Source organism: Muntiacus reevesi, chromosome 20 (genome assembly GCF_963930625.1).
Source record: "Muntiacus reevesi chromosome 20, mMunRee1.1, whole genome shotgun sequence".
NCBI lineage: Eukaryota > Metazoa > Chordata > Mammalia > Artiodactyla > Cervidae > Muntiacus > Muntiacus reevesi.
In genome coordinates, this window is record NC_089268.1 from 28,669,424 (window position 1) to 28,696,520 (window position 27,097).

Genomic DNA, 27,097 nt, shown 5'->3' on the forward strand with positions numbered 1-27,097 from the left:
GTCGTGTCCGACTCTTCTGTGACTCCATGGACTGTAGCCTACCAGGCTCCGCCATCCATGGGATTTTCCAGGCAAGAGTACTGGAGTGGGTTGCCATTTCCTTCTCCATTTGATCTCTCATCTTTCAATAACTTCTCTACCCACAGCCTTCACTACCTCAGCTGATGACAGTTTAAAAATTCCAGGGACTTCCCTGGTGGTGCAGTGGCTAACACTTCACACTCCTAATGCAGGGGGTCTGAGTTCAATCCCTGATTGGAGCACTATATCCCACATTCCACAATTAAATATCCTGCCTGTCACAACGAAGATCAAAGATCCTGTGTGCAGAAATTAAGACCCAGCACAGCCCAATAAATAAATACAAATAAGTAAATGTTTTATAAAAATGAAAATTCTAGTTAAGTCGAAAGCCCTGGAAACCTCATCAATTCCTTTAGTTGTCACACTCTACACTTTCAATCAGACAGGAAATCCTAGCTTGAGAAAACATCCAGAATCCTACCTCTTCACTTCCACTGCTTTTGCCTTGATCTGAGCCATCCTTACCTCTCACTGGGTTTACAGGAACAGCCTCCTAACTGATCATCTTGAGCTTACCTCTGCTCCTACAGTCTGTTCTCTACACTGAAGTCAGAGTGGGCCTTTTCTCAAAGGAAGTTGCAGAGCATTCCTTTGCTCAGAGTCCTGCAGTGCCACTCTGTTTCTCTTAGAATAAAAGCTAAAGTCCTTGCTGCAGCCTACAAGACCCTAGAGGACTTGGCCCCCTATTCAGTTCAGTTCAGTTCAGTCGCTCAGTCATGTCTGACTCTTTGCAACCCCATGGGCTGCAGCATGCCAGGCTTCCCTGTTTATCACCAACTCCCAAAGTTTGCTCAAACTCATGTCTATCAAGTCAGTGATGCTATCCAACCATCTCATCCTTTATCTTCCCCTTCTCCTCCTGCCTTCAGTCTTTCCCAGCATCAAGGTCTTTTCTGGTGAGTCAGTTCTTCGCATCAGGTGGCCAAAGTATTGGAGTTTCAGTTTCAGCATCAGTCCTTCCAATGAATGTTCAGGATTGATTTCCTTCAGGATTGACTGATTTGTTCTCCTGGCCCCCTACTGGGTTTCTTATCTTATTACTCTCTGTCTGCACAGGCCTTTCTCACTCTAGGGCCCTCTCTGCTTCTTTCCCTCTGCACAAGTGGCTCTTCCCCCAGAAACCTGCGTGGCTCACTGCTGTATTTTCTTGAAGTTTTTGTTCAATGTTGGTCACCTCCTCACTGAATCCTCTCTTGATTATTCTCTTAAGAATTTTAATCTTCCCTGACCATCTTGGCACCCCTGATTCCCTTTAACCTGCTTTTTTTTCCCCATAATACTGTCACTTTTAAATAGAGCATAGAAATTTAAAATTATATTTACTCTTTGTTATCTGTCCTCCTCCTGTACCAGTTACTGAAGTAGAAAATAAACTTCACAAAGGCAGGGATATTTGTTTTGTTACTTTTATATCCCAGGCACCTGGAATAGGGGATGGAACATAGTTAATGCCCAATAATTGATTTTTAAAATCTTATCAAAGTGTGTGTGTATATATATGTGTGTGTGTGCATTATATATATATAACAATGCCAAGAACAATGTTCTATATATATAGAACAATGCCAATTCAATTCAGTCATGTTCAACTCTTTGCAACCCCATGGACCATAGCCCACCAGGCTCCTCTGTCCATGGGATTCTCCAGGCAAGAATACTGCAGTGGGTTGCCATGCCCTTCTCCTATATTTATATGTGAAATTTTAATAACTTTTCATGAACTGAGCAGAGCATGTAACCAAAAACAGAACCTTAACTAGCACAGAAGCTGCCAAGGGCTCTTTTAGTCACTGTTCTCCCCCAAGCCTAACTACTATCCTGATTGCTAATAATATATATTAGTTTTACTTGTTTTGTACTTTATTCAAATGGAATTGTACAGTAAGGGTTCTTTTATATCTGCTTTTAATCAATATTGTATTAATGAAGTTAATCCACATTGTTGCATGTAGTAGTTTGTTCATTCTTATTGTAATATAATAATAGTCCGTTGTATGAATATAACCCAGTTTATCCTAAATGAACAAATTTAACCCCCAGATCCTTTCTGTCCTTTGTGTCACCAGAGTTGTTGGGAAGAGTTAATATACAGAAAGCATCTACCCAGTATATAGTAGGTGCTCAATTAAGGTTAGCTATTAATTGTGTTATATTCAGATATTTTATTGAACCCACATTGATCTCTTCCTCGTCTGAAGTCTTATACAGTTACTGTAGCACCCTTAAGATGCCAACATGGCTTTACCACTGGAAAGGGCCAATACATGTGACCTTATGGACCTGGTTTCTCCTCGGGACATGAAACAAGCTGGGCCAATTTGATTTTTGCTTTCCAGGAGTAGGCAAATCTGAAACAGTGACCAGCAACTGGGAGTTGCTGGAGTTAACCCGACTGGACCCTTTGGGGGAAAAGTTCAGGAATAACCTCACCAAAGGCCTGGGAACCCTCAGGCTTCTGCTTTCCCTGAAGTTGGCTATTTAATCCTATCTGCCATCCAGGGATCCTGTGTTCCTGGAATCTGCCCTCAATACCCTCCTAGTACAAGCCCCTTTTCCTTTTGTTCGGCTCAGTTTTCGTAGCTTGCCTCCAAAAGGACCTCAAAACTCATTTTTGCTTAAATTATCAGCCATTATAGTGATGTGAATCCTTAATTGAATAATACCAGTTCTTTCATCTACCCATCCAATCCATTCAAGTTTCAAACATTATTGAGGGCTTATGATTTGTCAGGCACTGCAGGGTAGATCCTCTTATTCTCATTTTCAAATGAAAGACTGAGAGAGGCTGAAGGATTTTCTGGGGTCCAAAGCTTATAGTAATAGAGGATGTTGGTTCACGGTAATCTTTGCTGTTCATCATGAGCTTGAGTGACTTTTTTTTTTTTTTTTGTCTACACATGTCTTTTCATCCCACTTAAATTCCTTGAGGTCAGGCTATCTTATACATCCCCCCTGGTGGACAAAATCATCTGCTGTGTGGTAAACATACTACAGAATTGTTGATGGACTGCTCATATGGGCAAATCCTTGCTACCTTTCTCTCAAAGATGCTTCACCCCCTTCCCAAACCCAGGGGAAAAAAATCAAACAGTGACCAAGCTGAATTCATCTGAAGGAGGATAATTTATTTAAGTTAGTTTGGCTCTGGTTCACAATTTTGTCTTCTTTTTCTATGTTGGAGTCATTAGAAGCCCCTTCAATCCCACCACATCTCCCTCACCACAAATCAGGGCAACTCAGAGATAGCTTTCTTGGCTGGGAGACCCGTTGGCTTCTCCTGTTCTTTTGCTTTCTCTTCATACATCAGGATCCTGGTTGAGATGAGAAGAGACACGGGGATCAGAAGACAGTCTTCTCCAAAAGAATAAATTTTAGTGCACTGTGAAAGTCCAGAAGAGGAGGAGGGTTGTGAGGGTAGGAAGAGAAGGAGAAATGGCAGGAATGAGAGTCCTGTGGGGACCAGAATCATGGATGAGAATAGGATCTGGGGAGGGTCTCTCAAAAAATAGAAGAGAAATTCATGCTGGATTATGTGTAGAAGGTGAGCCTGGGGATGGAGGCAGGAGGAAGAGAAAACAGTTAAGTATAGGAGGGGCTGGAACTGGACTCTCACATTTTTAGAATGGCAGATCTCTTGCCCAACATCATCTTGAGAAAGTCAGAGTAGCTGAAAGTCTCCCCAGAGCCACTGGATACCTCCATGATTAATTTCTTTAGCTCCAGGTGGGTCTTGGGGACCCCAAGTTTCTCCATCATTCGCTTCAGGGACATGATATCTGGAGGCACAGAGGATGGGGGTGAGAAGAGTGAAGCCTCTTTCTCTCTCTGTTACCTCCACCTCCTCATTACCATTCCCCATCCTACTCTGGTGGAGAAGGAAATGGCAACCCACTCCAGTATTCTAGCCTGAAGAATTCCATGGACAGTGGAGCCTGGCAGGCTACAGTCCATGGGATCGCAAAGAGTCAGACACGACTTAGCAACTAACGCACACACACACACACAGAGGCTACAGTCCATGGGATCGCAGAGTCACACACACACACACACACACACACAGGTCCTTTTCTCACCGATACCTCCGTCTTCATTCAGGTCAAACTCCATGTATTTCTCTGGACGAGGGGAGAAAGCAGAGAGGGTCAGCACTGGCTGAGGGTCACAGGCAGAGGCAGGGCAGGGACGGAGAAAGGGGTTGCAGATGGGAGAAGAAGAGGAGGAGGTGGGGCAGGTAGAGGAAGTAGGGTTCGGGGAGCTGAGGGGCCCTGTTACAGCGCAGGGAACTAGAGAGGATCCTGAGAGGGGCAGCCCAGGGAAGGGACTGTTACTAGGGCGGCAACAGAGGCCACCTTCCTTTTTTCCCACCTCAAAAGTAGACTGTGTGTGCTTCCCCGGTGGCTTGTGGTAAAGAACCGGCCTGCGGGACGCAGGAGACACAGGTTCACTCCCTGGCCCAGGAAGATCCCACATATGCCACAAAGCAACTAAGCCCGACCGCCACAACCACTGAGACTGTTCTGTAGAGCCCAGGGAACCGCAACTACTGAAGGCCTCTTGCCCTCAAAATGAGAAGTCCATGCAGCACAACCAGAGAGAAGCCCCTGCTCCCCGAAACTGCAGAAAAGCCTCCTGAGCAATGAAGACCCAGCTCCGCCAAAATAATTATAAATAAATGATAAATAGATAAAATTATTTTAAAAAATAGACTTTGTTTCTTCTGTCCTCTCTCTTCCTGGAGAAATCCTACCCTCCTCACCCCCTTCTCCACCCCTACAGCCGTCCCCTCACTCTTAAAGGCTTCCAGTTTGGAGGGCAGGTCCTCATCACTGCTGTATTTGGGATCATCCAGGAATTGCTGTGGGGGGAAAGCAAGAACCTGGGTAGGGCCGCCGCCCCGAACCAACACCGCCGTCCACCCCACCCACTGCCCTGGCCAAGGCCCTTTCTTTTACCTGGTTGATTTCATTGAGTCTCTCTTCCTGCTGGGCCTTCAGCAGCCCAAAGGCTTTTCCTCCTGAAGGAGCGCAAAGGTTAACGTAGCCTCACCCCCACCTTCCTCTCTTCACCCCCAAGCTCAGCCTGAAGCCATTACAGTTCTGCTTTCATAGGCCAGCTTCCCAGCCCCCCAGCCCAGTACTGTCCAGCTCCTTTTTCCCGTTTTAGAATCCTGCCTATTCCACCTTCCCTACCCTGTAAATCCCTGCTTTGGCTCATAGCTCAGCATGTGCTGGTTGAGATGCTGGAGGAGACAGCCCAGACTGGATGCCTCTCTGTCTGCCAGCTCCCCTCTCCCATCAGCTTCCTGGAGGCCTGCCTCCCAAACTTCCCCTTTCCCCTCGTTCCCTCCTCCTCTGAGTCTCAGGCCTCACTTCCTTATCAGCTTCTGCTGACAGTAGCACCCAGGAAAAAGGGGGAGTGGGGTCTAGAAAGGAGAGGAGAAAACAACATTCTTAATTCCTCTAAAGGAGAGCCCAGGGTGTACATGTAAGAAATGTTCTGATAAACCATGGGGGAAGGTCTGTAAGACCCCAGGGGCATTGATTCTCAGGAAGAGAGGATCTCTAAACAGGTCTGGAGTGTCAGGTGGCTGAGGCCCAGGTTTCACAAGTCTGGACACGCAGGTTTAGATAGGAAGCTGAGGAAAGGCGGACTAAATTTTTCTGTACTCTGGACTGGGGAAGAACCTGAAGTCACTGGCAGATCTGGGAGGGTGGCAAGGTGGGTACAGGGTCTGGAAAGGGAGAGACACTACACTTCCAGCCTGGTGGCTCCACAGAGGCACTTGGAAATACGGAAGTGTCTGACCAAGGGAGTCTTAGTTTGTTTGCTTTAGGACATGCAATGTAATCCCTTTATCTTATCTCCTTTGAAATTTTCAGTGAAGTCTACAGATCTCTGAAATTTGAGAATTTAAGTAGATTCTTTGGTGAGAGAATTCCCTGATGATTCAGTGGTTAGGACTCCAGCGCTCTCACTGCCACGGGCCCAGGTTCAGTCCCTGGTCGGGGAGCTAAAATCCCACAAGCTGCATGGCATAGCCAAAAAAAAACAGTGGGTTCTTTGGAGGCCTGTGGTGCTGAAAGTGTGTTGGTGGATACAAGAGCCAAGGGTGAGGCTGACATTAGGGGTGTGAGGGATGCTGGTCACTGTGGGTTCGACAGAGTGAGAGTAACTCCCCACTCCTTACTCAACAGAGTGGGCAGTAGCCCCTGATAAATGCCCTCCTAGGCACACTCCTTTGGGCTAGTGGCTCTAGGGGAGACGAGGACTGTGTGTCCCCCCTCACTGAGACACTTCTGTCTAAACTCCCTGTGCAGAGCTCTAGCCACAATCTTCGCATTGATGGGCACACCTTTCCTTTTCTCTGCCCCCAACCCCCACCCCAACCTATTTCCCTTTCTGCAGAAGGGAGTTTTCACTTATCACTGCCATTGCTCTGACCCATACGGGTTAGGGAGATGCTGGAGAGTTCTCTGGCCTCTTGAGTTCCCTTTATTGCTGCTTCTTCCTCTGCAGAGAAGACTGCAAACCTGCCCTTCTGAAGGTCTCGGTGCCTAGTGGGGGAAATCCATTTTTTAAATTCATACGCTCGTTCAACATATGTTTATTGGGCACTTACTATATGCCAGGAGCCTTGCTTGGCCCAATGAGCCAGGTAAATGTAAACTCTGGTTCTCATGGACAATCTAATTAGGAAAGACATATAAGAAAAACAAGTATGTCAAAGATGATAGGTACCTATGGAGAAGAGAAAAGTAAGGAGGGAGATAGGAAGGGCTGCGTGGATTGCAGATTTAAATAGGGTGCTCAGGGGGACTTCCCCGGTGGTCCAGTGGCTAAGGCTTCGTGCTCCTAATGTCAGGGGCCCAGGTTTGATCCCTGGTCAGGGAACTAGATCCCACATGCCACAACTAAGAGTTCTCATGGCGCAGTGAAGATCGAAGAGCCTGTGTGCCGCAACTAACATCCGGCGTGGCGAAATAAATAAATATTACTTTAAAAAATAAATAAGGTGCTCAGGGAGGCTTCCCTAAGAAAGTGATATTTGGGCAAAGATTTCAAGCAGGTGAAGGGACAAGCCTCATGGATATGCAGGAGAGGAGCACTTCAAGCACAGGGAACAAAAAATGCAAAGGTCCTAAAGCGAGGACATGTCTGGATGTCTGAGTATTCGTGAAGCAGCAGGAGGCCAGTGTAGTTGGAGCCGGGTGTATGAGGGGAAACAGAGGCAGGAGATGAGGCCAGATTGCCTACGGCCTTATAGGCTGTTAGGAAGAATCTGGCTTTTATTTGGACTGAGATTGCCTCCCCAAGCAGTCTTTCCCTGAAGGTGACTTGGCAGACTACCAAGGTGAGGTAGAGCTGAGATGCTCAGGAAAACTTCCTAGGAAAGAGAAAGTGACAGCTGCTCTGACCATGGGACAAAAGAACAAAGAATAACAAGATGGGCAAATGAGTGAAACTCAGTGTCAACACAGACGTGGGAAAGTCTATGAAGAGCAGCGATGCAAGAAGACACCTCCCACCCAAACCCAGGGACCTCCGCCCACCCCTCCCCACCCCACCCCACCCTCCACAGACCACAGACAGTCTGCAGTCAGAGCTGAAGGGGAGGTGGGGCCTCTGGGCAGAGAGCTGCCAGGGAGCCAGGAATCCACCATGAACCCAGAAATAAGGGAAGTAGGTAACTTTCTGACAGTGAGGCTGCAAACTCTCTCTCAGCAGAGGCAAGAAGTCTCCTTAAAGCAGTGGCTCTCGATGAGTGGTCCTTCCACCAGCATATGTCAGAAATGGATCCATCCCAGACCTACCGAATCAGAAACTCTACAGTGGCATCCAGCAATAGCTTTTCAACAAATGCCTCAGATGATTCTGACACACGCTCAAGGTTAAGAGCCACAGGCCCTGAAGCGACTGAGTGACTCCCCCAGCCTGCAGGACTTGCTGTACCCACCAAAGGTATAAACGTGGCTGAAGTATGCAGCATTGGGGAGTGGGGTTGTGGGTCTTGGAGGCAGAAAAACGGAAGAGTCTCCAAGGCCAAAGTTGTTAGTCTCCAACCAAGCAGTCAGGGAGAGAATGCTGAGCTGGCTCAGGAAATGGCCCTCTAGAACCCTGTGAGGTTAGCATCCTTTATGAGCCTGGCCCCCTGTTGCTAAGGGGTAGGGGGACCTTGATATGGTTCCACACTCTGCAGGGGAACTCTTGTTAGAATTAGGGCCCCTGTGTACCTCCACAAAAAATACAGTGGCCAGAAAGCTTGTCTGTGTGTGTGTATGGGGGGTGACATGGGTGTCTTCTGCTTGCCCCCTCCTTTTTCCCTCTCCCACTCTGTTCTCTGTCCCAAAAGACTAACCTGTATAGACTATGTCAAGGGCACCTCTGACTTATAGCTGTTTTGGCCGATGGGGAGCCTGGCAGGAAAAGAGCAGGGCAGGAGAACATTAAGTTAAGGGTATTCATTCCTCTGGCTCCTTTCCTACAAGGTCACCTCGGGCTGGCTGACACCTCCATCTATGGGTAATGCTCCCCTCCAGGCAACCTGCTCTACATGACTCTGTCCTTTTCCACGTTTCAGAAGTCCAGGGAATAAGTCTCAGGAGGTCTGTGAATTTGGAAAAGATAAAAAAAGTACATCCTCTTCTCACATCCAGCATAACATGTGTCACCTTGTCAAAGACCACTTCACAATTTAAAGCTATTTTTAAAATTAATTAATTGTGTTTATTTTGTTGCCCCAGTCTTTTAGTTGCAGCACATGGGATCTGGTTCCCTGACCAGAGATCGAACCCGTGCCCCCTGCATTGGGAGCACAGAGTCTCAGCCACTGGACCATCAGGGAAATCTCTAAAGTTCTTACTCAAGCCAGCAACAACGTCTTTTACACTGTATATCTTTATTAAAATCTAACTTCAACTTGCCTGCATTTTAAATCTCTTGTCTTATCATGTGGTAGTAAGTACATGGTTTATTCTATCCCAATATTTATTGATATTTTGATAACTGAAACTTAGTGTAATGATTTTACTTTGTTATGTATTTTTTAATTTTATGTACCAGAATGCCAAAGAGATTTGTGGCACAAAATAAATTAGAACCTCTGCTGTGATCTCTTCTCTGCTCATCCCTTTGGGCCGGGGTCACAATATCCCTTGTGATTCCCTAAACCCCTCTGTGCTGTGTTGTGTGTAGTCACTCAGTTGCAGACAACTCTTTGCGATCCCATGGACTGTAGCCCACCAGGCTTCTCTGTCCATGGGGATTCTCCAGGCAAGAATACTAGAGTGGGTTACCATGCCCTCCTCCAGAGGATCTTCCCAACCCAGGGATCAAACCTGGGTCCCCCTCATCGCAGGCAGATTCTTTACCATCTGAGCCACCAGGGAAGCCCCTAAATCCCACTACCCCTTTGTAAATACACTATCTCCTCAAACCCCACTACACCCTTGTAAATGAACCATCTCCTCAAATTAATCAAATTTGAGGATGTGATTTCCGGCCAGGACCCTGAATGATGTGTGTGTGTGTGTGTGTGTGTGTGTGTGAGAGAGAGAGAGAGAGAGAGAGAGAGAGAGAGAGAGAGAGTTGGGGGGACTGGGAAGTAATCGTCTCTGGTCTCTGCAGCCTTCTTTCTTTCTTTTTTTTTTTTTTTTTACAGCCTTATTTCTTATTGTAAATGAACAAAAGGGCATCCTGGTGTTTGCACCAGACTGGGGAATTGGTTAACAAAAGGCTTTCCCTGAGGCCGGAGAACAAGTGAGGATTCCGAGCCAACAGGGGACAGCTCCATAGAACCATAACCAACTCACCAAGGTTGCTACTGCCAAAGCCTTCTCTTTCCTAAAAAGCCTGCTTGTGGAGCTTTGAGGGGAATGTGGCAGCAGTTTATTTCTAAATTTCTCTTCTCGACACCTGTAAAGAGATTGGAAACACACACACATACTACATTTTCAGTGAAGCTAGGAGATACAGAGTGCCTACAAGTTCCAATTTATGCATCTGTGTGACCAAATTCCCCACTGAGCAGGCAGTCCCATGCGTCCTTCCAGAAAACCAGGTGAATAGGGAGGGTCCCAGTGACTGCTTAAAAAAAAAAAAAAAGCAAATATTCCTTCCTGGGAGGAAAGGCCTAACCCCTGGAGAGAAAAGCTGAGAGTAGTGCTGACTGAGCAGATTAAATACCAGTAAAGGTGGAGACAGAGTGCTTTGTTTTTTAAAAAATATTTATTTGTCTGTGCTGGGTCTTAGTTGAGATCTTCAGTTTTCGCTGTGGCATGTGGGACCTAGTTCCCTGACCAGGGACTGAACCTGGGCCCCCTGCACTGGGAGCGTGGAATCTTAGCCACTGGTTCAGTTCAGTCGCTCAGTCATGTCCGACTCTTTGCGACCCCATGGACTGCAGCACGCCAGGCTTCCCTGTCCATCACCAACTCCCAGAGTTTGCTCAAACTCATGTCCATCGAGTCGGTGATACCATCCAACCATCTCATCCTCTGTCGTCCCCTTCTCCTCCTGCTGTCAATTTTTCCCAGCTTCATGGTCTTTGCCAGTGAGTTGGTTCTTCGCATTAGGTGACCAAAGTATTGGAGTTTCAGCTTCAGCATCAGTCCTTCCAATGAATATTCAGGACTGATTTCCTTTAGGATTGTATGGTTGGATCTCCTCGCAGTCCAAGGGACTCTCAAGAATCTTCTTCAACACCATTGGACCACCAGGGAAATCTGGGAGAAGGTTTTAAAGCACCCAAAGGGACCCCGAAGCAGCCGATCTCAAAAAGTGTCAGCAAAATTCTCCTTTTAATATTAAGTTCATCACCTTAGGTGAACTTGGGAGATGGCAGCCTGTGAAATAAAGAAGCCTAAGGTTGGGGGTGGGCGGTAAATGCTTGATTAATTTGGAGAGGTTCTCAGAGGTCGTGGAGGTAGTGGCTATACAGAGGTACCAAATTTTAAGGAAATAATCCATTGTTATGGCAAAAGAGGGGCTTCCCTGGTGGCTTAGATGTAAGGAATCTGCCTGCAATGCTGGAGACCTGGGTTCAATCCCTGGGTTGGGAAGATCCTCTGGAGGAAGGCATGGTAACCCACTCCAGTATTCTTGCCTGGAGAATCCCCATGGACAGGGGAGCCTGGCAGGCTACAGTCCATAGGGTCGCAAAGAGCTGGACACGACTCAGTGACTAAGCACAGCACATGGCAAAGAGAAGGAGTCCTTGAACTTGTAAATTTGGAAAGCCATCCTGCCCTTTGCCCCAAAAGTCCTCCTGCTAATAGTTTAGAAGAATCTAGCTCTTTTTTTTTTTTTTTAACTTAAAAGTTTCTCTCTCTGTGTTTTTGAAAGACATTTATTTTTGGCTCTATTGGGTCCTTATTGCAGTGTGAGGGCTTCTCTTGTTGCAGAGTACAGCACAGACTGTAGAGGGCGGTCTCAGGAGTTGCGGTACCTGGGCTTAGTTGCTTCCACAAGTGGAATCATTCTGGAACAGGAACCGTGTCCCCTGCATTGACAGGCAGATTCTTAACCACTAGACCACTAGGGAAGCCCTCTAGCTCATTTGGATGAGTAACAAAAAGAAATGACCAAAGCTTCTGTTCAATTAACCATGAAAAAAAAAAAAAAAAAGGTAAAGAAGAGGAACACAATTTTCCAAAAGATGACAACACACCAGAAATGTATTGCCAAAAGCAGGTGGAAATTGTTTCCCAAAATTCATCATGAATTGAAAAACAACAAAACTTAGTGTCGACTTCTAGCAGTGAAGGAAGGACACATGTCAGAAATGCAAGTAAGCTTGGAAAAGACGATGGGTAACGTGGGGTATTAACAGGTACAGGAGGAGAGGTGTAGAAGGGAAAAAAAGACAGTCATTTCAAAAATATACACTAAATTTAATGAGAGAAGGAAGCATTTTATATACAGTCCTAATTTTTTATCATAAATAACTGTTGTGAAATATTTTCTATTTTAAAAATCTGAGTCGTTGTTTATCATGAACAGCTTTTGTAAAATGCTTTAATTGTCAAACCCATGCCCCTTGCAGTAGAAGCGAGAAGTCTTAACTACCAGGCCACGAGGGAATTCCCAATTAAGTTTTATATTATTTAGTAAATTCTTGTTTTAGGTTTCTTAGGTCTGTTTTCTGACCACTAGGAAAATAGAAAAAGTTTTGTGGTGGTCAGAAAACAAAAAGTTTCTCAACTTACTTCACAAGACTAATATCACCTTGCTCTAAAAGCTAGGCAAGGCTTTTGAGAAAGAAAAATTATTAAACAATTTCCTTAATGAACATAGATGCAAGAAAAAATATTAATAAAGCTGGTAAAGAATCCGCCTGCAATGTGGGAGACCTGTGTTCAATCCCTGGGTTGGGAAGATCCCCTGGAGAAGGGAAAGGCTACCCACTCCAGTATTCTGGCCTGGAGAAGTCCATGGACTGTATATAGTCCATTGGGTCCCAACGACTGAGCGACGTTCACTTTCAGGATAATTTTTATATGATTGGAGTGACCTCTGTTTTGATGATTTTATAGCTATCTGGGCTTGGTGATCTTTTTGGTGGTTAAATTTTAAATTCAAAATTTAATGTCTGATTCATCCTTCTTGAATGGTTTTAGGTATATCAGGCTTCTAATTTTTTTGAGTCAGTTATGGTTATATATTTTTCTAGAAAATTATTTTATCTTATCAAAATTTGTAATATAAATATCTAATGTATCAGATATTGCATTCCCTATAAATTACTTTTCTGTATGTATATGTATGCCTTTTCTCTTCATTCTTTACCAATTTGATGGGAGATTTTTTAATATATAGTCTCTGTAAATATGTATTTTTCTGCTCTACTGTTTCTTTGTTTTCTAGTTCATTAATTTCTAAAATATATTATTTCCATCCTAAATTTTGGGTCATTATTCTGTGTACTTTTTCTAATTTCTTGAAATATCTGTTCAATTCTTTGATTTTCAAACTTTCTTTCCTAATCCTCACATTTACTTTCTTCCATGAATTGTTTTAGCTACATCTCACAGCAGTTTAGATAGGCAGTGTTTTCAGCCATTCAATTGAAAATAATTTGTTGTGTTTTTTTTTTGCTATGCCTTACAGCTTGTGTGATCTTAGTTCCTGGATGATCCAGACCCCAGCAATGAAAGCACTGGATCCCAAGCATTGGACCACCAGGGAACTCCCATTCAAAATATTTTAAATTTCTTTATATTTTCTTTTAACATTTCAATTATTTAGAAGTATGTTTTTAAAGCTTATAAATATATTAAAAGTGCGTTTTTAAAAGGAAAGTTTGCCTTCTTTTTTTAAATCTTTATTGAGTTTGTGACAGTATTACTTCTACTTTATGTCTGGGTTTTTGGCCATGAGGCATGTGGGATCTTAGCTCCCTGACCAGAGATTGGTCCCACACCCCCTGCCCTGGAAGGTGAGGTCTTAACCACTGGACCACCAGGGAAGTCCCAGAAATGCAGTTGTAAATTTGCCAAGCCCATGATAAATATTCTTTGTTATTATTTTATGTTGTCATGGATGTTGGTCAGCAATTGTGTTCTAGATGATTTTGATTCTTTTTTTAACAACTATCTGTGTACCTGAAAATAATGGATATTTTCTAATTATTCTAATATTCTACGTAGTCCCATTCGATCAAGCTTGTTAATTGTCTGTTTTCACTCTTTCATGTCTTTAGTAATTATGTGCTTGTTTGATTTATCAGTTTCTGACAGATCTAAGTTAAAGTCTTCCTCTAATATTAATTTTTTAAAAAAAGGAATCCTTACACAAGAGTCTTCAGGCACTCAGAAGTGGTCCCAGCCAGCTAAGTGGCAGAGTTAGGAAAGGCTTCTCAGTGGGGGTGGTGGGGGCGGGGTGATCAGTCCCCAGAGGGAAAGGTGAGCACTTTGCCATCCTTAACTCATTCTCCCACTCAAAGGGAAATCAGGGAGAAAGAGGGTGAGAGGTGGAGTAGGAGAAAGAGGTGTCCTGATGGGGAGGGACAATGTGGAGAAAGATGGGAAAGTAGAAGGAGATGCAGCATGCAGGTAGAGAGATAGGAAAGACACCAGTGATATTAATAAAGATGGTGAGACAAAAAAAGAGTTGTGGACAGAGACAAGGATAGAGGTGAGAGCAAGATCAGGGAGGATGAAGATAGGGTGCCTAGCACATGGAAGGCACTCAGTAAAGGCATAGCTGAATAGATAGATGAGCCTTGATACTCAGAGAGGGAGATGTGGAATGGATATTGTGAAGAAACCCACTGTCCATCAGAGAAGCAATGTCCTAGTTTCATCTTGAGATGATGAGGGCCTTAGCTAGAAATGAGAACCAAGAGGCAGAGAAAGACACTTAGATATCCCAGAGGCTGAGAGGTTAGCACTTGGGGATTGTTTGGATGGGGAAATGGAAGGAGAAGGCAGCATAGGACATATCCCAGGATTTTGCTTTGAATGTCTGGGTAGATTGTGTTTCCATTCACTGAGGTAGGGAATGTAGAAGGCTGACCCAGTTTGGGTGGACCCTGATGATTTTGAAATGCCTGTGGAACATTCTGGGGGAGATGTCTAGAGGGCAGTTAGATATTCTGGACTTAGATTTCAGAGAAAGGCCTGAGGCAAAGGTTGCAGATTGAGATGGAGATATAGGTTGAGAATAGCATTAGTTAAAACTGTGGCTATGCCATTCCTTTCTCCAAGGGATTTTCCGAAACCAAGGGTCAAACCCTGGTCTCCCAAATTGCAGGCAGATTCTTTACCATCTGAACCACCAGGAAAGCATCTTGAGAGAACTGCCTAGGTAAGCCCATGGTAGATGCTCAGTTAGTTGAATGAAAGTAGGAAAAATAATCCAAAAGTCTACCAACAGGAGAATGGTGTGAAAGCACGTGTGGCGGGTACAGGAGCTGGGAGGGACTCAGGTCTGGCTGCTTTTGTGTCCTTGAGAAAGAAGAGGTAAGATGGAGAAAAGATCCAAGGTATAGGTCTTATGGAGTCAAGGTGATAGTTGGAGTAGACAAGGCAAAACAACTGTGAAATTGGTGTATTGAAAAATAATTGGCAAGTTATGTGCAAGAATGTTCACAGGAGATGTATACATAGTATCCAACAAATAGAAATAACCTAATACATCATCAAGTGAATGGATAAACAAGCTGTGATACATCCATAAATGAAATATCACTCAGCAACAAAAAGGAACAAATTACTGATATACCTGGATCAACACAGAATGAATCTGCATTCAGGCATTATGCAGAATGGAAGAAACTGGATACAGGAGTGTATGTTCTATGGTTCCATTTGTATGAAGTTCAAGAACAGATTAAACTGGGACTTCCCTGGTAGTCTAGAGGTTAAGAATTTGCCTTGCAATGCAGGGAACTCAGGATCGATCCCTGGTCAGGGAACTAAGACCCCACATGCCTCAAAGCAACTAAGCCCATGTGCCACAAGTACTGAAGCCCATGTGCTCTGGAGCCCTAGATCAGCAACTACTGAGGAGGTGCACCACAACTAGAGGGTCTGTGTGCTGCCAGAAGGATCTGGCCTGACACAATGAAGACTCGACATAGCCAAATAAATAAATATGGTTTTTTTTTTTTAAGAACAGACTAATCTATAGGAGTATAAATCAGTAGTTGCTTCTGGGAGAGGAAAAAGATTGACCAAAGAGGGGCATAGGAGAATTTTCTGGGGTGATGGAAGTGATCTGTTTATCAGTTGCAGTGCTGTTTACGTGGGCTCATATCTTTGCCAGAGGTCATCAAACTCTTCACTTAAGATCTATGTACTTTACTGTAGTTGCGGCTCATGGGCCCTAGAGTTTGGAGCTCAGTAGTTGTGGTGTATGGGCTTAGTTGCTCCGCAGCATGTGGGGTCTTCCCAGACCAGGGATCACACCCATGTCTTCTCCATTGCAAAGCAGATTCTTATCCACCAGAGAAGTCCTTGGATGGAATTTTTTCAAAGAAACGTTTACCAGCTACTCAAGAAGAAAGGCAAGAAGAAGGAATAAAAAAGTTGTGGAATGGATGTACAGATATCTCTGGTTTGGTAAATCTGACAGTGGTCTGCCTTGAGGGTGCTCAGGGCCAATAAACTCCCAACTTAGAACAGGAAAAGAGGTAAAAAAAACAAACTCTAGGAGTTGGTGATGGACAGGGAAGCCTGGTGTGCTGCAGTACATGGGGTTGCAGAGAGTAGGACAAGACTGAGCAACTGAACTGAACTGAACTGAACTGTATATATTTATATCTGTATATAAAAATATCATATACATGGACATTAAGTCTTCTAGAGAGATGACAGAGGTTGAAATAGAAAGCTGGAAAGCCAGAGGCCTGCTCTTGGTGAATGTGGGGGACTTGGACCATGACAGCGAGAAGGAGAGGCAAGAGTCTTCCCTGGTGGTCCAGTGGCTAAGACTCTGTACTCCCAATGCAGGGGCTCAGGTAGGATCCCTGGTCATGGAACTAGATCCCACATACCTCAACTAAAGATCCTATGAGCCACAACTGAAGATGCTGTATGCCACAACTAAGACCTGGTGCAGCCAAGTAAAAAAATTTTTTTTAAAGAGGCCAAAGGTGGGGTGTACCTCTGAGAAGTCATGGTCAGAGATTGAGAGTATAACCTGGGAGCCATTAATTGGTCAAAAAATATTTATAAGGACTTGACTGGAGGAGTTGGAACAGCATGGAACAACAGACTGGTTCCAAATAGGAAAAGGAGTAAGTACATCAAGGCTGTAGATTGTCACCCTGCTTATTTGACTTATATGCAGAGTACGCCATGAGAAACGCTGGGCTGGATGAAGCACAAGCTGGAATCAAGATTGCAGGAGAAATATCAATAACCTCAGATATGCAGTTGACACTACCCTTATGGCAGAAAGTGAAGAAGAACTAAAGAACCTCTTGACAAAAGTGAAAGAGGAGAGTGAAAAAGTTGGCTTAAAGCTCAGCATTCAGAAAACTAAGATCATAGCATCCAGTCCCATCACTTCATGCCAAATAGATGGTGAAACAGTGGAAACAGTGGCAGACTTTATTTTTTTGGGCTCCAGAATCACTGCAGATGGTGACTGAAGCCATGAAATTAAAATTACTTACTCCTTGGAAGAAAAGTTATGACCAACTAGACAGCATATTAAAAAGCAGAGACATTACTTTGCCAGCAAAGGTCCATCTAGTCAAGCATATGGTTTTTCCAATAGTCATGTATGGATGTGACAGTTGGATTATAAAGAAAACTAAGCCCCGAAGAACTGATGCTTTTGAACTGTGGTGTTGGAGAAGACTCTTGAGAGTCCCTTGGACTGCAAGGAGATCCAACCAGTCCATCCTAAAGGAAATCAGTCCTGAATATTCATTGGAAAGACTGACGTTGAAGCTGAAACTCTAATACTTTGGCCACCTGATTCGAACAACTGACTCATTTGAAAAGACTCTGATGGTGGGAAAGATTGAAGGCAGGAGGAAAAGGGGACGACAGAGGATGAGGTGGATGGATGGCATCACCGACTCAAAGGACATGAGTTTGAGTAAACTCTGGGAGTTGGTGATGGACAGGGAGGCCTGGCATGCTGCAGTCCATGGGGTCACAAAGAGTCAGACACAACTGAGTGACTGGACTGAACTGAACTGAACTGAACTAACTGACTGGAGAAGTTACTCACATCTCACCCTTGCTGGGAGGAGGCAATGGCACCCCACTCCAGTACTCTTGCCTGGAAAATCCCATGGACGGAGGAGCCTGGGAGGCTGCAGTCCAAGGGGTCGCTAAGAGTCTGACACGACCGAAGCGACTTAGCAGCAGCAGCAGCAGCACCCTTGCCAACACTAGAGGAGGAAACACTAAGTGAGATGGGGTCACTTGTGCTATGATTCCAGAAACTCTTCTGTTTTTTCACCTCTTTTCCTGTTCTAAGTTGGGAGTTTATTGGCCCTGACCACCCTCAAGGCAGACCACTGTCAGATTTATCAAACCAGAGATATCTGTACATCCATTCCACAACTTTTTTATTCCTTCTTCTTGCCTTTCTTCTTGAGTAGCTAGTATAAGTTTCTTTTGAAAAATTCCATTCAAAGACTCCCTTAGTGGATAAGAATCTGTTTTGCAATGGAGGAGACACAGGTGTGATTCCTGGTCTGGGAAGATTCCACATGCTATGGAGTAACTAACCACAACTTCTGAGCCCCAGTTCTAGGGCCCACGAGCCTCAACTATTGAAGCCCGTGCTCCTAGAACCTGTGCCCTGAAACAAGAAAAGCCACCACAATGAGAAGCCTGCACACTGCAACAAAGTGTAACCGCTGCTTGCTGCAACTAGAGAAAGCCTCCAGAAAGCAACGAAGACCCAGCACAGCCAAAAGTAAAATGATTAAAAAAAGAAAAATTCCATCCTTGAGTTTGCTGAGCTAATTAGCACAGGTTAAAGTTCTTTAGAGGCTCTCAGAGTTATTGAAAAGGGTCCTTGAATCCACACATACACCAGGATTTATTCTAGATGGCCTTTAAAAAAATCCAAGTACTGTCTTCAGAATCCACATTTTGGGATATTGGAAATCTTAGGTAGCAAAAAGAAATGGAAAGAGCAGAAAACCTTTGAGTTCAGGCCCAACTGTACCACTAGTCATTCTCGCCCAGGACTGGGAGGGAGATAAAGGGAGATAACATACAATGACCCTCTGCTACAGTGGGGTCTGGAAACCAACAAAAGCTACTCCCATTTTACAGATGTGAAAGTAGTGGAACCATGATTCCCATTTACGTTACCTTGACTTCTAAGCTTCATTGCCCTGAGACATGGAGTAGTGCCATGTGATTGAGTCTGTGAATGACGAAGTTTTATCTTCAGGCCAGTTGCACATTCCAGCCCTTCATCCCCACTCCACTGGTGGTGACCTTCCTTCCTTCCCCAAACCATGGGATTCTTACAGGTGAGTGGAAGAGACAGTGTACTCCACATTCACCCTTTGAGTGTGAGGATGAGTTATTGACAGGACAAGGCAAGGCATGGAACAGAGCAAAAGCGACTATTAAGGCCCTGTTGTGAAAAGCCGTGTGTTGCATGCTCCGTGACCACCAGGGGGCAGGCCTTGCTTGCTCTGTCACCTCATTTCCACACCCTCTGGCTAGATGGCCCTGAAGAGGCTGCCACTCCACTCACTGAATGGCTGAGTCAGTCCTTCCCAGACTGTGAGGTACCCGTGTTTGTCTAGGTGGTTCAGAGAGGTTCAATAATTTGTCCAAGATTAGGTAGCTAGTTTGTAGGGGACCTGGCGTTTTGAATACAGCCTGACTCCAAGTCAGCATTCTTAACCATAAAATTACAACTTATCCAAAAAAAAACTCCAGATCACTGCTGTGGAAGATGGAGAACTGCATGATCCATGAGTGTGTTGTGAAACAGCAAGAAACTTGGTCAGACAGAAAGAATATGGACCACTATAAAAGGAGTCACAGAGAAAATGTGTGGTGAGGGCTGGGCAGATTTCACCCAGCATTCGTATATGTCATCTTTCTTTTCTATGTGTTGTATTATCTTATGTAGGTGTGTAATACATATACAGAAGTGTGTGGCACACTTGTGCTAATCCATGTGTAACCTTGGACCTATGTGTACACAAAGTGTCTTTTTAAAAAATAAGTAATCTTGGCTGCGTGGGTCTTTGTTGCTGTGCGAGAGTTCTCTCTACTTGTGGAGCGCAAAGGCTACTCTGGTTGTGATGTGCAGACTTCTCATTGAAGTGGCTTCTCTTGTTGTAAAGCACAGGGTCTAGGCGCGTGGCCTTTAATCGCTGCAGCACATGGGTTCAGTAGTTGCAGCGAGGAGGCTCTAGAGTAGTTGCTCTGCAGCAGGTGGAATCTTCCCAGACCAGGGATTGAACCCTTGTCCCCTGCATCGACAAGCCGATTCCTATCCACTGTACCACCAGGGAAGTCCCACAGTGTGTCTCCTTTCCTTTGTGTCTGTAAAAAATGTATTTCCCGCAGTGGGGGCACCTTGTAATTTCTCAAGAAATATTAGCTAATGAATGAATAAAATAATAAAGATGACTGAATTTACCTAAATCTGTGTAGAACACACTTGGTCAAGTGGACCTCTTTGAGAGGTGTATTCGTTTAATGGAGATCTGAATCTGAACTAATCCAAACCTCCACCAGCTGCACCTGAATCAACACAGCCTAAGTGAAACAGGGTGTGTGTGTTAGTCGCTCAGTCAGGTCTGACTCTCTGCGACCCCATGGAGTGTTGCCCACCAGACTCCTCCGTCCACGTGATTTTCCTGGCAAGAATACTGGAGTGGGTTGCCATTTCCTTCCCCAGGGGATCTTCCTGACCTAGAGATCAAACCCGGGTCTCTTTACCATCTGAGCTACCAGCAAAACAGGGTGATTGCTGTGCAAATACAGCTTCCAGACAAAGCCCCTGGCAACTTGCTGCCGCCAGCACCAGTCAGCTGACTTCTGCTAATCCTCTCATTTACAGAATTTCTTCAGCAGCCCTGGCGGAGGGCACTAATAGGGCCCTAACTCGAGGGGAGGGAATGAATGTGGTGGACCTGGGTGCTGTTGCGCCAAGGGGAGGGGAAGTGGGTTAGCTCTGGGCTCAGAAAAGCTCTTGGAGGCTTATTCTTGGTAAAGGGTTAGTTTTCTTGAACCTCAGAAGATGGGGGAACCACATCCTGATCTCACCCGTCCACCCACCCACCTAAGCATTACCAGCCATCTAAGCCACACCCTTCCCCTCAAACACTTATGCAACTGGCCCCCACTCTGCCCCCTCCTCCTAGCAACGCAGATATCACCGTCCGCAGCATCCTCTTTCCTCAGGGAGGGATGCGTTTGATGCCCGAGGTCCCAGGGAGTTAAGGTCCTTGGTAAGTGATGTGTGAGTCCTGTGTGTCATAGGAAGCTCCCCACCCCCCTCCAGTGACCAAAGGCCTGGTCACAAGTAGTGGGTCATTTTCCTCCACCCAGACCTCACTGCTCATGTCCCTCCTCGTCAACAGGAACACCCTCCGACATGGTCCGGTTGCTGTCGTTCATCTTTATCACCATCCATCCAGGTGACAGGGCTTTCTCCCAGGAGCCTGAGGGGCTGGGAGGAGGGAGGATGGGGGAAGATGGACATAGATGTCCCAGGGGAGCAGACTGGGTGGGGGCTGAAAGCAGGGGGTCCCTCTGTAAAGCTGAAACCCAGTGGACTCCTCTAGTTTGCAGTTCCCTCCGTATCACCCGATGGGAGGGTCATTCCCCAGCTTCCATACCAGAACTCGTTTCTTCCCAGTGAAAGTTAGTCACTCAGCTGAGTTCCACTCTTTGCGCGACCCCATGGACTGCAGCCCTCCAGGCTCCTCTGTCCATGGGATTCTCCAGGTAAGAATACTGGAGAGGGTTGCCATTCCCTTCTTCAGGGGATCTTCCCGACCTGAGGATTGAACATGAGTCTCCCACATTGTAGGTGGATTTTTAACTGTCTGAGCCACCAGGGGAGCCTTTTTCTTCCCAGCCACCTTCTTAACAAGATAAAGTCTAAAGAACCAGTAGAAAGGGCTTGAAGGAAGGGGTCAGATTTTTTTAAGGGGTCAGTTTTAATTCGATGAGTTTAATAAGCTTATTAAACTAGGCTTATTATCTAGGGTTTAGATATAATTAGGAGTTTAGGAATTTAATTAAATCTAAGTTAAGTTTCTTAATGAAACTGATTTTAATTATCCGATCTACTCATTAACTAAATGCAGTGTGGATTCCAGACCCACAGCTTCAACATCAGCAGGGACCTAGGGCAAATTCAAATATTTTATTCAGAACTACGGAATAAAATATTCCGGGAGTGGGGTCTGGGAATCTGGTTTAACAAACACTCCAGATGTTTCCAGTGAGCTCTCAAGCTTGAGAATCACTGAAACAGAAGAATGAGTGGTAAATTTCATTAACTAGAGAATTTAATCAAGAATTTTAATAGTTGACGTAATTCATTGATTTAGATGAATTCGGTAGGGATCCCCATCAATTATAGCCATGGCTTCACCTGGAGATTTACTTAATGATCTTTAACAAAAAAAACAGTAGTAAGATGGTATGGTGCGGAATGCTATTAGTACTAAAATAGTACCTGGCATAATATAATTAATGATATTAGTTAACTAGGAAGCCACACTCATTAATGAGCTTCACTTTAACTGTGACAAGTTAAATTTCAGCAAAATGATACTATTGGACAGAGCTAGAGAATGATGGGAGAGGGTAAGAGTTGGTATGAGAAAGAATTTGAAAAACTGTTTAATAAGCAATGTTAAGAAATTAGATTGGTATAAAGGGTTTAATGAGACATCTAAAGTGCTTGTCTCTGGGGGCCCTCTGGGGGTGGGGATATAGCAGGGACATTCTACCACAAGTTCTCCGGTCTTTTCTCTCTGGAGTAACTGGGAAGGCACTCCTCTGGGTCTTCTCTCTGTTCCCAGGATCTTGTGTCCTCTGGGTGTCCCAGCCCCCTGAAATCCGTACCCAGGAGGGGTCCCCCGCCATCCTGCCCTGTTCCTTCAACGCCAGCCAAGGGAGTATGGCCATTGGTTCTGTCACATGGTACCGGGACAAAGTGGCCCCAGGGATGGAAGTGAGGAATGAGACCGCAGAGTTCCAGGGCCGCCTGGCCCCTCTCCCCTCTTCCCGCTTCCTCTATGACCACCAGGCTGAGCTGCACATCCGAGACACCCGAGGCCGTGACGCCGGAGTCTACGTGTGCAGGGTGGAAGTGCTGGGCCTGGGTGTCGGCACAGGGAATGGGACCCTGCTGGTGGTGGAGGAAGGTGAGGGGCCAGAAAGCCCTGTCCCCTTGACTGGAGGCCCCACCCTCCCTGATAGCGGTGGGTCCCTCCCCGAGGCCCGCTGCCCTCCCCAGCCTCTGCACATTTCTACCCAGGGCCTCCTCTCCTGAGCCCTTCTCTTCTTCCTCGCACCCTGCCTCCTACATGCAGGACCTTCTCAGCTAGCGGCTGGCACAGTCCTGCTCCTTCGGGCTGGATTCTATGCCTTCAGCTTTCTCTCGGTGGCTGTGGGCAGCAGCATGTGTTACCAGGGCAGATGTGAGTGTCGGAGCCGGACACACGGGCGTGGAGATGGGAAGTGAGAAGGCTGGAGCCGGCAGAGACAGAGACCAAGAGAGAGGAGGAGGGCTGCAGCACCGAGTGACTCCTGTGGCCTCTCCTCCAGACCACTGTCACAAGGAAACACCCTGTCACTCCTTGGATGGCCTCTGATGAGTTATTCCAGACCCCAGTGATCCCAAGTTCTTCAAGAGACTCTAATAAATTCTTTTCTACCACACCGTCATCCTTCTTATGAGTCTTCTGTATTTCCTGCTCCATCTCTAGATGCTCCAATGTGTCCCATTCTGGATTCTCCCAACTCTTACCTCCTGCTACTAAATCTGGCCTGGAGGGGTCCAAGGAGGGAGCTTCCTAGCAATCCTGCCCCCTCCCACCACTATCCTGGGACTCAGCACTCCTCTCTCTCCTGCCCAAGAGGCTAAGGCCCTTTGTCTTAAGAAGAGCGGAATATCTGACATGACTAGTCCTACTTGTCAATGGCCCACAGGCAAATACTCTTCTCTGAGCTTCAGGGGAGCTTGGGTCCCCAAACACCCTTCCTTACTCAGTGAATCCCCCTACCTGACCCCAGAATGAGTGGGAGGGTAAATCGCTTAGGAGTCTGTTTTTGTATTTAAGAAAGGCCACTTTATTATTATTTTTGGCCACTTGACCACTTAGTTCCCTGACCAGGGATCGAACCTGCGCTCCCTGCAGTGGAAGTGTCCAGAGCCTTAAGCACTGGACAGCCAGGGAAGTCCCAGTAATTTAGGTTTTGATCTTGGCCCTGTGGAGCTGGGGCTTGAAATAGATGAAGAAGCCTGAGACACAGAGGGTGGTGAGACCATGGTCTTTACTGGGTGAACCACAGGATGGCCCTGGGTTGGGGGAGGCATCTGCAGGTATTCAGGTGGGTTTGTTCGTGGCAATGCAGGCATAGTCCCCGCTGGGGTCCTCCTTGTTGCCTTCCCTTCCTTGGATGTCAGGTCCCTCCCGTTCAGGCAGCCTCAGCAAGGACGCATAGTGGAGCTCCTGTTTTGAGGCCTGGACCTGGGGCCCAGACAGAGGGCAGTGACGGGGTCCCCAGGAGCCTCCCTACCCTGGCCACCCCCCTCCCTAAGTTCTTGCCCTGCCCCCACTGCCACTGTTTTTTTTTTTTTTTACCTCATTGCCTCTCTTTGTGCTCCATCTATAGTTCTCTCTTCATCTCTCTTTCAGTCTATCTTGTCCTTTTCTCTTCGTGTCTCTCTCATTTTCTCCCCCTTCATCACTCTTAATCTCCTTCTCTTCCTTTTTCTCTTGGTTTCTCTCATTTTCCCTGTGTCTCTCATTCTCTGATTTCTCTCTCTCACTCTGTCTCTGATCTCCCTCATTTCCTCCCCCTCTCTCTCCTTTGTCTTATTTCCTCTTTCCATCTCTACACCTTTCCTTTCCTCTCTTTTTCTCATCCCTTATTTCCCTCTTTCTGTTTCTCTCTTATTTCCTGTCTCCCTCATGCTCCTGTTTCTGTCTTTTCTCTTGCTTCCCCAACTCCACCCACTCTTGTTGCCCCATCACCCACTTCCCTGCCCCCAGACTCACCCAGCTTCTCTCCAGCCTCTTCACTGGAAGAAAAGAAGAAGCTCAGCTTGGCCCTGCCCCCACGCCCCTGGTGCCACCTCCTTGCCCTCCTCACTCACTCTCTCCACACCTACTTGCCACCCTCCCTGGGGTTCCCACGGCCAAAGCCATGGCCTCTCTCTTTGGACTCTCTCCGCCCCCCTCCATCTGACTTCTGCCCCCTTCCTCACACAGGCAGGGTGAGTCAGGGTTGATGAGGGGAAATGAGGGAGGTGCGGGTGGGGCTCACCTCTCCTGTAGAGCCGATACAGGCAGATGGACAGAACGACCACAAGCAGGAGCAGGAGCGCCCCCAGCCCTAAACCCCCATATAGGTAATAAGTCAATTTTTCACAATGGCGTTGCTGTAAGGAAAAGGGGTAAATATTAGAGGGACCTTTTTTCGCTTCATTTCACCCCATCCCCCTCGTCTGTTGTGAATCTCAGTTTCTCCCTCTAACAGTTTTAGAGACAAAAAAACATCCTCTCAGAGATTCTTCACCCCAGACTGTGTTGACTCACTTCTTACCATAGGTGGCCATCCCTCACCAGTTCCCTCACTCGTTCCCAAGACCATTCACCCTTCAGGAGCTTACCCCTGCCACCCTTGCCATCTCTGGGCCTCCCCATGAAGTCTCTTGTCCCCCAGCACTGGTTGGTCCCAAGAGGCCCTGGCCACCTACCCACGAACCGCACACACCACTTTTCACCCACTGTTCCCTGTGCACAACCACCCTCCCTGCGCAGAGGGCTACCTTACCTTATTGTCCATGCTTTCAGGACTGAAGACTGGCCTGTACGTTGGGAAACCTAGCACAGCTCCTCCAGGCTAAATGGCCTGGGGTGAATCACGTGCCCCAAGTTCCTCATACGTAAACTCGGGTGTCTCTGTTACAATTGTTTCCCAGGCTGAGGAGCCTTAGCTCTGTGTTAACCCTGAACGGGGCACTTTCTGCTTGTCACTGCTAATCCGCATAACAATGTCGGGTACTATGGTGCCCATTTCCCTGGTGAAGGACCTGAGACTCAAGGCTGGATCCTGACAAGGACATCCAGCCCAGAAGAGGCAGAGTTGGGGTTCAAGGCCAGGTCTGTCCAGCTCCAGAGCCTACCACCTTTCCCCTACCCCAAGCTGATGAGCTGGTTCATAGCAGCCTTTCCAGCACCAGGTAGCTCTAGGTTCTGATGAGGGGGCTGAGGGAGGAGCCGAGGCCTGGCAGGAAAATAGGGAGGGCGGTGTCCAGCACCACCTGGCAGAGCAACTCAGGAAAAGGGGGGCCCCTGCTTGGCTGGCGTGGAGAGCCGCTTCCCCTGAGCAGATATTGCTGGGGCTAAAGTGGGGCATGGAGAAGTGTCTGGGGCCCATCACTTCCCCTAAGACACTTCCTGTCCTACAACCACTGGTTCCTGTTTGAGGGCAAAGAGGGGGCTGCTGACTTCACCCAGAGCCAGATGCACTGGCCAATGTGTGGAAACTGAAACCAACCGGGTTTCCAGAGGATTCCTGGGATGTGTAGGGGTGGGGAGCAGAAGCACAGGTGGAGAGGAGGGCCTGCGGTGGCCACGCTGGGAAGTGGGGGTGGAAGAGGATGGTTTATACTTCTTTGGGGAGCAAAGACAGAGGCTGGACAGAGGGGTCCTCCAGGGCCCGGGGAACCTCAAAACTATATTTTCCCTTCCCTTATCTTAGACTCACCTCACTCTGGGGTATGACTGCCCTCTCCCTGGATTTCCTCCCTGAGGGTCCCAGCTTACCCAGAGCCTGAGGTCTGTGGGTGAACGGACTGCATACCCGGAGCTGCCTTGGAGTGGTGTTGCCGCCTCAGACATTCCTGACCCTCCCTTCGTTTAACTTCACCCCCAGCCTGGGTGCCTCCCCAGCATGATCAGGAGAGGAAGTTAGGCTCTGACGGTTGGGGTTACAACGTCTTTTCCTTTCAGACTCCCAGGACTGTAACTCAGCCTGTCATCTCCTTCCACCCTAGCCATCCTGTTGACTCTGCAAGTCGTCAGTGATCATGTACCTTCCAGATGCCTGCCCAGATTCATTTTTCCTAATTATACTGGGTCCCTGAGCGCCATGATCCTGGAATGTGTGGACATACACCCCCAGCTCCCAAGACAAACTGGGAGTGCTGGTGGGTTTGGGTAACTCTCCTGATATTCTGGAGCTGTCTAACAGGGCACTTGATTGACTGATGAACAACAGGAGAGTCAGAAACAGCCAGACTTGATCTACATGAGCACTGCTCATGTAGATAGATCTAAGACAGAAAGTTGATGACAAGTTGGTGTTGGGAAAGGAGGTGCAGG

General features: G+C 46.6%; 3 protein-coding genes across 6 annotated transcripts in view; 1 reads left to right on the forward strand and 2 right to left on the reverse strand.

Annotated features, from left to right (window-relative positions):
• NCR3 (natural cytotoxicity triggering receptor 3) overlaps nucleotides 1–23,412 on the forward strand; it is a 31,916-nt gene extending 8,504 nt beyond the window's left edge. The window contains exons 1-4 of one of the 3 annotated variants that reach the window (XM_065912440.1): nucleotides 20,889–20,974; nucleotides 21,107–21,163; nucleotides 22,562–22,906; nucleotides 23,075–23,412. In XM_065912440.1, the coding sequence (XP_065768512.1) occupies nucleotides 21,121–21,163; nucleotides 22,562–22,906; nucleotides 23,075–23,226 (540 nt within the window). In that variant the 5' untranslated portion in view covers nucleotides 20,889–20,974; nucleotides 21,107–21,120 and the 3' untranslated portion in view covers nucleotides 23,227–23,412. Of the gene's footprint in view, nucleotides 1–20,888; nucleotides 20,975–21,106; nucleotides 21,164–22,409; nucleotides 22,907–23,074 lie in introns of those variants that run through there. The other 2 variants (XM_065912441.1, XM_065912439.1) reach the window with 2 other exon arrangements.
• On the reverse strand, nucleotides 3,176–5,397 carry AIF1 (allograft inflammatory factor 1). Its single transcript, XM_065912609.1, has 6 exons — nucleotides 5,274–5,397; nucleotides 5,037–5,098; nucleotides 4,873–4,939; nucleotides 4,158–4,199; nucleotides 3,698–3,860; nucleotides 3,176–3,395 (listed from the first exon to the last, which is right to left on the reverse strand). Exons 1-6 carry the CDS (start codon nucleotides 5,296–5,298, stop codon nucleotides 3,311–3,313), a joined length of 444 nt encoding a protein of 147 aa, XP_065768681.1. The 5' UTR covers nucleotides 5,299–5,397; the 3' UTR covers nucleotides 3,176–3,310.
• Nucleotides 23,413–23,836: 424 nt separating the features above from the next.
• On the reverse strand, nucleotides 23,837–26,620 carry LST1 (leukocyte specific transcript 1). Of its 2 annotated transcripts, none has more exons than XM_065912442.1 (4): nucleotides 26,540–26,620; nucleotides 25,035–25,149; nucleotides 24,767–24,789; nucleotides 23,837–24,235 (listed from the first exon to the last, which is right to left on the reverse strand). In XM_065912442.1, the coding sequence occupies exons 1-4, from the start codon at nucleotides 26,612–26,614 to the stop codon at nucleotides 24,092–24,094; spliced, it is 357 nt and encodes a 118-aa protein (XP_065768514.1). In that variant the 5' UTR covers nucleotides 26,615–26,620; the 3' UTR covers nucleotides 23,837–24,091. The 2 variants fall into 2 exon arrangements, with proteins under 2 accessions (XP_065768514.1, XP_065768515.1); XM_065912443.1 differs by lacking the exon at nucleotides 26,540–26,620 and adding an exon at nucleotides 25,545–25,610.
• Between the last annotated feature and the right edge of the window lie 477 nt (nucleotides 26,621–27,097).

What these genes read in the sequence shown, in the direction of transcription:
- AIF1 (XM_065912609.1), bottom strand. Translation starts at nt 5,298, where the DNA reads ATGAGCCAAAGCAGGGATTTACAGG. An exon ending in CCAAAGCAGGGATTTACAGG is followed by an intron (nt 5,099 to 5,273) that starts GTAGGGAAGGTG and finishes GCGCTCCTTCAG; the next exon opens with GAGGAAAAGCCTTTGGGCTG. An exon ending in GAATGAAGACGGAGGTATCG is followed by an intron (nt 3,861 to 4,157) that starts GTGAGAAAAGGA and finishes CTGTGCCTCCAG; the next exon opens with ATATCATGTCCCTGAAGCGA.
- LST1 (XM_065912442.1), bottom strand. Translation starts at nt 26,614, where the DNA reads ATGTCTGAGGCGGCAACACCACTCCAAGGCAGCTCCGGGTATGCAGTC. An exon ending in GTATCGGCTCTACAGGAGAG is followed by an intron (nt 24,790 to 25,034) that starts GTGAGCCCCACC and finishes CTTTTCTTCCAG; the next exon opens with TGAAGAGGCTGGAGAGAAGC. An exon ending in AGAGGCTGGAGAGAAGCTGG is followed by an intron (nt 24,236 to 24,766) that starts GTGAGTCTGGGG and finishes TCTGGGCCCCAG; the next exon opens with GTCCAGGCCTCAAAACAGGA.